The sequence below is a fragment of the Phalaenopsis equestris genome, unplaced genomic scaffold, assembly GCF_001263595.1.
Source record: "Phalaenopsis equestris unplaced genomic scaffold, ASM126359v1 Scaffold000113, whole genome shotgun sequence".
In the NCBI taxonomy this organism is placed as follows: domain Eukaryota; kingdom Viridiplantae; phylum Streptophyta; class Magnoliopsida; order Asparagales; family Orchidaceae; genus Phalaenopsis; species Phalaenopsis equestris.
Window position 1 is genome coordinate 303558 of NW_018164555.1, and position 8778 is coordinate 312335.

The 8778-nt window shown below is 39.3% G+C and overlaps 1 protein-coding gene across 2 annotated transcripts; it reads right to left on the minus strand.

Annotated features, from left to right (window-relative positions):
* Positions 1-460: 460 nt before the first annotated feature.
* On the minus strand, positions 461-8778 carry LOC110020942 (serine/threonine-protein phosphatase 6 regulatory ankyrin repeat subunit B-like). 2 transcript variants are annotated; one of them, XM_020719249.1, is made up of 3 exons: positions 8666-8778; positions 7477-8569; positions 461-2134 (listed from the first exon to the last, which is right to left on the minus strand). In XM_020719249.1, exons 2-3 carry the CDS (start codon positions 8191-8193, stop codon positions 827-829), a joined length of 2025 nt encoding a protein of 674 aa, XP_020574908.1. In that variant the 5' UTR covers positions 8194-8569; positions 8666-8778; the 3' UTR covers positions 461-826. The 2 variants fall into 2 exon arrangements, with proteins under 2 accessions (XP_020574908.1, XP_020574907.1); XM_020719248.1 differs by having other exon boundaries at positions 7477-8778.

Consider the following 8778-nt stretch of genomic DNA (forward strand, 5'->3'; position numbering starts at 1 on the left):
AGGAATATAGAAAGATGACGAAAAAGATCAACTCGACGACTCTCTTAAAAAGTGAGGGGAAATGGGTGATTCAAAACACACGTGTTTGATGTTAGACTACAAATAATGAAGGACATCCAAAAGTAAGTAACGAGTATTTGATGACTTAAACATTCATGGGAGACCTAGAAGGCAAGTGTTTGACGTCAATGATTGACGAATATCATATGGTAGTTATTGGCACATTGTATAATTGGGACCATCAAAACTCAAGCTATGGAGGTCATTCTCTTAAGATGAAAGAATATTCAATGATCTAGAAGGTGGAGGAAGGACTTCAACAATTAGTAAATATTAGATGTCAATCATTGAAAGATGGTTGACACAATTATTCTTTCGGATGGCTAAATTGCGCAAAAATGACAATAGCAAAAATAAAAAATAAAAAATAACTTGCACATATTTCAAATGGCGATCAAAGTTCTCCAATTCTCAAAGAATTTGAAATACATTTGAGGAAATCGCCAAGATAAATTGGCTCTGGCGTTCCTTGCATCACAAGTCCATACTCAAAAAAATATTTCTTACATAACTCATAATTTGATACAAAATACAAACCAAGACACAGCATTCCTTGCATCAAAGATCACACTTTTAAGTCTGAACAATTACATAAACACTAAAAGCTCATCACAAACTGCAACTGATTAAAACAGAAGCACAGCTCTCACTGTAAAGAAAATTCACCACAAACACACACTCATTCTCAAAAACAACAACTTTATATGGAGCAAACTTCTAACAATACTAGTAAGTTCAGCAAACACGCATCTACTTTCTTCCTTCATCAAGATACCGGAGGAACACGTCCTCCAAAAAATCGACTTTGGCGTTGATTAATTGAAGATCCATCCACGGCAAACCCCTGCGCTCCGAAGCAGAAGTACTGATTCATGAGCTTCGCATTCTTCAAACTCGATCCCTGTGATGAACTCCCTGTTACATTCGAACAGGCAGTGTCGCAGATTTCTTCGTCTTCTTCGCAAACACCCTTCCGCATCTCTAACGCAGGTGAGGGGACGAGAGAACTGGATGAGGGGCTTACTGGCATCCGTGATTGCGAAGGTGCCAGGTGTGGCATCGCCTGGATGACGCCATGCATAAGCCCAGCCGCAAATTTTTTCTTCGTGGCAGGGCTCGGCATTGATGTCCTCACCGCGAGTGTTCGCTTGTTGTTTATAACAGAGGATTGCGGCTTCAAAAACCGCTCACGTAGAGGCGTAGGTGTTTCCTCGCGCTCACTCCATTTCTTCAGTAAGCTCACGGAATCATCGTCAGTTTTCGTGTCCTTGCAACGAGGCCACCGGAGTAGTACCTTGAGCCGCCGCGCGGCGCTATTCACAGAACTCGAAGCTTTCTTTCTATCGGCATGCTCGTTTTTCTCTTCGATAGGTTCGAAGTAAGTGTGGGGGAAGTCATTCTTTCCTGTACTGGAGCTTGAGCTCGGCCTCCCGCTGGCCTCTGATGCGTCGATGCCAGTATGTAGGAATATTTCAGCATCAGAGATCCTAAAAGACGTACCTGGGCTGTTTCCGATCCCAGACTGCATCTTCAACGGCCAAAAAATGGCAGCTTTATCCTTCAAATCCTTCGAATAAGATAAACCGCCGGATGAAACCAACAGTTTGATAAGAATCTCCGATGATGCGGAATGAGGACGTCGGTTGAGCAGATCAAGCGGAGTCATTCCGTTGATGTCTTGAGTGTTCAGTTTAATCGATGGGACTGTGATTAGAACCTCCACGAGGTTACATTGCAGGTCTCCGATCACTGCAACATGGAGGGCGGTTCTACCGTCGTTGTTTTGAATGTTGATGATTTCATTGATGTTGAAGATGCTGCCGTAGATGAGCTGCTTCATTAGCTCCATCTGGCGATCCAGCCGTCGGAAACCAGGAGTTCTGAAGCCTGCTATGGCCATGTGAAGGAAGGTATCACCAGCATTGTTCTTGAAACATGGTAAGAAGGGGGATGCATGTACTAAGGCTTCAACAATTGGTAGATGTCCTCGAAATGCAGCGATATGTAGTGCTGTGTTCCCTTGATTGTCTCTGGATTCAATGATGTTGAAGGATGCAATGAGATCATTAACCACCTGGAATTATGAAAAGATGGGATTGTTTCTTTAAGTTGTACATAAAATTGTTTTTAAGTGTGAATGTCTTATAAACTAGTTTCATACAAAGCTTTGTATCAAACCATATGCATATATATATATATAACCGCCCAATTCTTATATATTTACATATCAAAAATCTAAACTTTACTTTTTTACATTCATGCCACCCAAATCTTTCATATCACATCAAAAACAAAAGCATTTTAATTTTAAAAAAGTGAAGTAGACATTTTCATGCATAGGTAAGGTGGCATGTATGTATGAATTCAAGTTTAGGTGTAAGATATGTATATACGTAGGAATTAAGGTAAGGTGGCATGTATGTAAGAATTGAAGTTTAGGTGTAAGATATGTATATACGTAGGAATTGAGTGGTATATATGTGAATCTTCCATAATAAATTAGCAAGGTGAAGGAAAGACATGTATAAATTATAGAACAGACATGTACAAGCAATGTGAAGACATTTCCCAAAGCGGTGCAGTAATGTTTTTTCTAATTGTTGAAATGCTTCTTGCGTTATGATTAAGAAATCAAGAGCTTAAAAGTGTAGAGGAAACATATATTAAGTTGCAGAATAAGGAGGAAATAGAGTGGAATGGGAAAGTTCAGCTAGATAAAAGCGACTGAATAAATAATAACCATTATCATTAGTCTTTTACTAATTATTTGAGTTCAGTTTTATGAATTCTAATGTTTCATTATGCATGTTTGTCTGTATCAAAGCATACATTGCACATGTGATAACAGTATGGTAATATCTAAACTCATAAACAGATTTATGCTTGCGACAATCATTTCATGACCATTTGCATTTTAATCCACAATTCATTTGCGACAATCATTTAAGGGAAAAGAAAATTATTCAGTGAAAATTGTGGGAAAACTATTAAAAAGCAAAAAAACAGAAAGCAAAATTTTGTTAGAATCTCTAGATGAATTTATAATATTTGATATGTTTTACCATCAGAATCATCATAAACACTAGCGGGGCATAAAAATTTCTGTCCGGATATCGTGATCTAAGTTTGATTTGAATCGCTTTATAGTCATTATTTATTATTTTGAGATGAGTACAACATAAAGTTTAATTGATTAATGATATATCATACTCATCTCATTATAAATATGATGGCTATAAAGCCTAACTAAATCAAGTTCAACTCAAGATAATGTGACACATTTTTCTCCTGACAGGGGAAAACGAATTCTCCATCTTTCCAGTGCCTTCAACAATATTTGCGCAGCGGCCAAAACTGCAAATTCAATTATTATAAGGGCTTGCTTGACTGCCTGCCAAATCACAAAGTGGAGAGTAAGCCAAATCTCACAAGTTTAAATGTAATAAAAGTAGAGCTTTAGGGGAATTTACTTCAATTATTACATGCAAGTGAAGTGTCGTTTTTTTCAACAAAGTGCTACTGAACTGAAAAGAAATTTTTTTTGAAGTTACTTTCCAGCTCCCACTTCCACAAAGGAAACTCATCCCATCCCTTAACCTTCAAAAAATTATTGTATCACGAGTCCTGATGTGATTTTGCATCAGGACTCTAATTAGGGTCTATCACGTATACAGGCAGGCCAACCTTAGTAAACAAAATTAATTTAATACATGGTTGGGCCTGCCTTTAAATGTGGCAGACCCTGATTGGAGTCCTGATATAAAATTGCGTCACAACTTTTGATGCAATAAGGCGGCTAAAAAAAACGGCCGTGTTTCGAGTGATTATAAATGATCCTATGTCTAATTGTCATTGATGTGCACATACTATCAATATTCTTAAATATGCTTCACCAAAATCAAGAGGCCCTCTCAAAGCATCTACTCTTTTCATGCTGGAAAATCCGCAGCAGTAGAGTAATGGATTATCAACTTAGCGTTGTACGAGAATTCAGCACACACAGAGATAAAAGAGAAATAAACAGTGATGAAACTATAAGTTTTTACGTGAAAAACTCGTAAAGGAAAAAAACCACAGGGTCTGACCCAATTATAAAAATCCACTATATGTTGATGATTACAGAGATCCTTTATCCCAAAAATGGGAAACAGTTACTAGCTTTCCAAGTTACAACGTCGACTGACGGTGTCTAGTTGTCTAGTTAGCGGTGGTCGACGGAGATCGGTGGTGAAGGACGGTAGTCAATGACAATCGATGACGGTCGGTGATGGTCGAAGGAGTTCAGCGGTGGTTGATGGCGGTCGATGACTGTCAACGGTGGTCGACGAAGGACAACAGTGATCAGCGGTAGTCGACGGTGGTCGGCGGTGGTCGACAGATGTCGGCGGTGGGTGCCGACGGTCGGGGGGGGGGGGCCGCGGGGGGGGGGGGGGGGCCACGGGAGGCGGGCAGGGATGATGTTGGACTTGAGCTCTTTTCCAAAGCCTTAAGTTCTCTCTCCCCCTTCCTCCTCATGTGAGGGGTGGGGCTCTATTTATATTGTTTTGGGTGCAATTAATACAGGAATATGAACCATTTTGATCGGACGATCCAGAGAGCTTCTCTCGATTGAATGAAATTTGATGGACATTTGAGTGCTTTAACAATGTCAGAATTGAGTAATTTTGAGCTCGTTGGATTCGCCTTGTTGAGATGCTCAATTCGAGTATGAACTCGCTGAATTCAACAATCGTTTGATCTTTTAAATGTGTCCGAAAATCTTCCAAAAATGATGTAATCACTTGATCCAGGCTTGATTTGACTTGATTGGACTAACTTTGATATGATTGGGTCGTCTTATCGAGTCGGTCAATTTGACTATAAGTTTGCTGAAATTGGAGCTCTTGATGTCTTTTTATCAAAATTTGAATGATGGATTTTAATTAAAGTTTGAATGTTTCTTGCTCAAAAGGTTGCCTCGAGATTCGTGTCATGCCTCGAGATTTGTGATGAAAATTTGTTGGTGATTTATCAGTTGCCCCCCTATTTTCGGATGATATCATTTTTATCGTTCGAAAATATTATTTCCTAAATGCATCCGTTCTGAAAGTTATTAGTTTAATAATTTTGGATTTGCTTTGATAATCCCACATACAAGCCATTTAGCTTTTAACATAAATGTGGCTCAAATAAATGCTAGAATGTCAAAACAGGGGAAACGAAAGCGGTATTGGCAAAACATTGAGTGGGAAAGCTTGAAATTGATTATAAATCAATGCTTTAAGTTATTAGTTTTATTTTCAGATTATAAATTAGTTTCAAGTTTTCCCACTCAATGCTTTGCCAATACCGCTTCCGTTTCCCCTTTTTTGGCATTCCTTCATTTATTTGAGTTGAGCCACGTTTATATTAAAATCTAAATAACTTATGTGTGAGATTATCAAAACAAATTCAAAATTATTAAACTAATAACTTTCAGAACGGACGCATTTAGGAAATAATATTTTCGGATGATAAAAATGATATCATCCGAAAATAGGAGGGAACTGATAAATCACCAACAAATTTTCATCACAAATCTCGAGGCATGACACGAATTTCGAGGCAACCTTTTGAGCAAGAAACATTCAAACTTCAATTAAAATCCATCCAGAGCTCCGATTTCAGCAAATTTATAGTCAAACTGATCGACTCGATAAGACGGACCTAATGATATCAAAGTTAGTCCAATCCAAGTCAAATCAAACCCAGATCAAGTGATTAAATCATTTTTGGAAGATTTTCAGACACATTTAAAAGATCAAACGAATGTCGAATTCAGCGAGTTCTCGACAAGGCAAATCCAACGAGCCCAAGATTGTTCAATTCTGACATCGTCAAGACACTCAAATGTCCATCAAACGTCATTAGATCGAGAGCTCTCCGGACCGTCTGATCAAAATTATTCATATTCCTGCATTAATTACACCCAAAACACTATAAATAGAGCTTCACCCCTCACATGAGGAGGGGGGAGAGAGAACTTGAGACTTTGAAAAAGAGCTCAAGTCCAACATCATTTCTGTCACTATCGATCTTTGTCGACCACCACCAACCGCTGTCGACCACCATCGACCGTTGGCGACCATCGCTGACCTCTATAGACCACCGTCGGCCACTGTCAACTACAGTTGATCACCGTTGTCCTTCGTCGACCACCGTTGACAATCATCGACCGTCGTCGACCACCGCTGAACTCCGTCGACCATCACCGACCGTCATCGATTGTCATTGACTACCGTCCATCACCACCGATCTCCATCGACCACAGCTGACTAGACGTCGTTAGTCGACATTGTAAATTGGAAAGCTAGTAACCCTTTCCCATCTGTGAGACAAAGGATCTCCGTAATCATTAACTTATAGTGAATTTTTATAATTGGGTCAGACTCTGTGGTTTTTTCCCATTACGGGTTTTCCACGTAAAAACTTCTGGTGTCATCACTGTTTATTTCTCTTTCATCTGTGTGTGTGTTGAATTCTCGTACAACGCTAAGACGATAATCCGTTACTCTACCGCCGCGGATTTTCCAACACGCATCAATTAGAATTATGATGATGGTGGGACAATAAATGTTGATGCAACTCTCCATTAATTGAAGATTTTTCTTCGTTATTTCATTAATTGAAGATTTTTTCATATTATTATTAAGAAAAGAGTATAAGTTTGAATCTTTCCTGTATTATGCAAACAGGTGAATAGCCAGCAAAATGTCAGAACATTGCAACATGCAAAAAAACAGCTCAAATGAAGCAAAATAATATTGACAAACAAATAGCAAATGCGACATCATATAAAAAACAATAAAAAAACAGTATAAATCTTGGTTAACGTTTCATGAAATCAACAAACATGTAAACAAGGCCATTTTTTACCCTTTAAACAAGCATAAAAAGAAGAGTAAAATTGAGCACGAAAAATCATCACGATTATTCTTTCTTTCAGAATCCATTTGGGGCAGATTTGTCATAGTTTTGCTTTCTATACAGCTATAAATACCGCGTGCTTATAGTTTCTAGATTTAATAAAGTTAATAAGCAGTCAAGCTAATTCTACCATAATAGAAAAAGAGAAGCTGCTAGTTCTCTCAAGTTAGTAACAAGCATAGCAACATAAAAATAAGGGCATTTACATACATACCACCCAATTCCTATGCATTTACATATCTAACATCTAAACTTTATTTATTTTTTCTGTTTTTTAAATTTATACCACCCAAGTCACTCAATGCATATAAAAAATGCCACTATTTTTAACTTTTAAGAAGTGAAATGCACATTTTCATGCATAGATAAGGCGGTAAATATGTAACAATTGAAGTTTAGGTGTTACATATCTAAATCCATATGAATTGAATGTCAAGTAAGCAAATCATCCTAAACATAAACAATCCTCACCTTAACCTGCCCTCTTCCAGCTGCAGCATGCAAAATGGTTGAGCCCTGATTATCCCTGTAAGCCAAGATATCAGAGCAGTCACCAACAAGCTCCTTCAACACCTCCAAGTTTCCACCTCTGGCAGAAGCAAGAACAGCTCTGTTAACGATCTCCCACCTGAAAACTGAGCCATTACCACCCCCTCTCCTCTCCCTCCCCTCAATGTCTCCTTCACCATCAACCAAACACCTCGGAGACACCGCATTCGCAAAAATTAGTCGGAAAACCTCAGTGCTTTTTCCCCTTGCGGCTGCATAGAATATGTCTGTCACGCCATACTCCCCCTCTCCAAACACAAGAAGTGGATCTCTCTCAAGCAGCTCATGGACAAAACCAATGTCGCCTGCAGAAGCAGCAGTGTATAACAGCCAACCACCATAGCCTGCTCTTATCAGACTGTTCTTATTGTTCTTAGTTTCGCATTCATGGAGGAGATTTCGGGCGACGAAAGAGCGGCATTTGGCGGCATCGATGAACTGGGTATCATCATCCCATACAGTCTCAAGCCGTCGGATCCGGCGAAGGGAAGTGAGCTTAATGAGGAGATTGGCGTCAAGATGAAGAAGCTCTCGGACAAGTTCATAGTGACCGTTGGCTGCTGCCCAGTCGATTGGGGAAGCGTACCACCACTGGTCACCAGTGCTCTCCCAACGAAGAGGGAAGTATGATTGAGCCATTGGAAGGAGTGTTGAGAGGGAGAGGGAGGCAAGGAGGGAAGAAAGGAGCCAACTTTAAGAGAAACTGCTGGTTTTTTTTTTTCACAATGGAAGGTGGAGGTAGAGAGATTTCATGGTTGAGCAGCAAGGTGCTGCAAGATGAGAACTTTCCATCTGAGTTAAAATAGGGAAAACGGAAATGGGGTGCGGATGATGATCACTGAGGAGCAGAATAAGTATGACCCATGAGAGCTAAAAGTTAAGAGTTAGGTTTTAAAAAGCAGGGACTGACAAACTAATAGCTTAAACAAATACATTGAGAAGGAAGAAACAAAAACCTGCAACAAAGTTCAAAGAAGACAAACTAATGGAGCAAAGAGATGCCATGAAACTGGAGCTGAGAAGGAGTAATAGCCATTAGAGAAGAAAATGAAGAATCAATAATACACACTTTTTGAGATACAGATCCGGCAACCATGAGACAAAGGGGTACCTGTAGTAGCTGCTTCTTCGAGGAAGCAGGAGAGGCTCCATCTCTGATAGGGTGGAAGTGAGAGGTGTGCGGCTTTTTTAAAGAAACTAAAAGATTCCTTTAAGAAGCTTTTA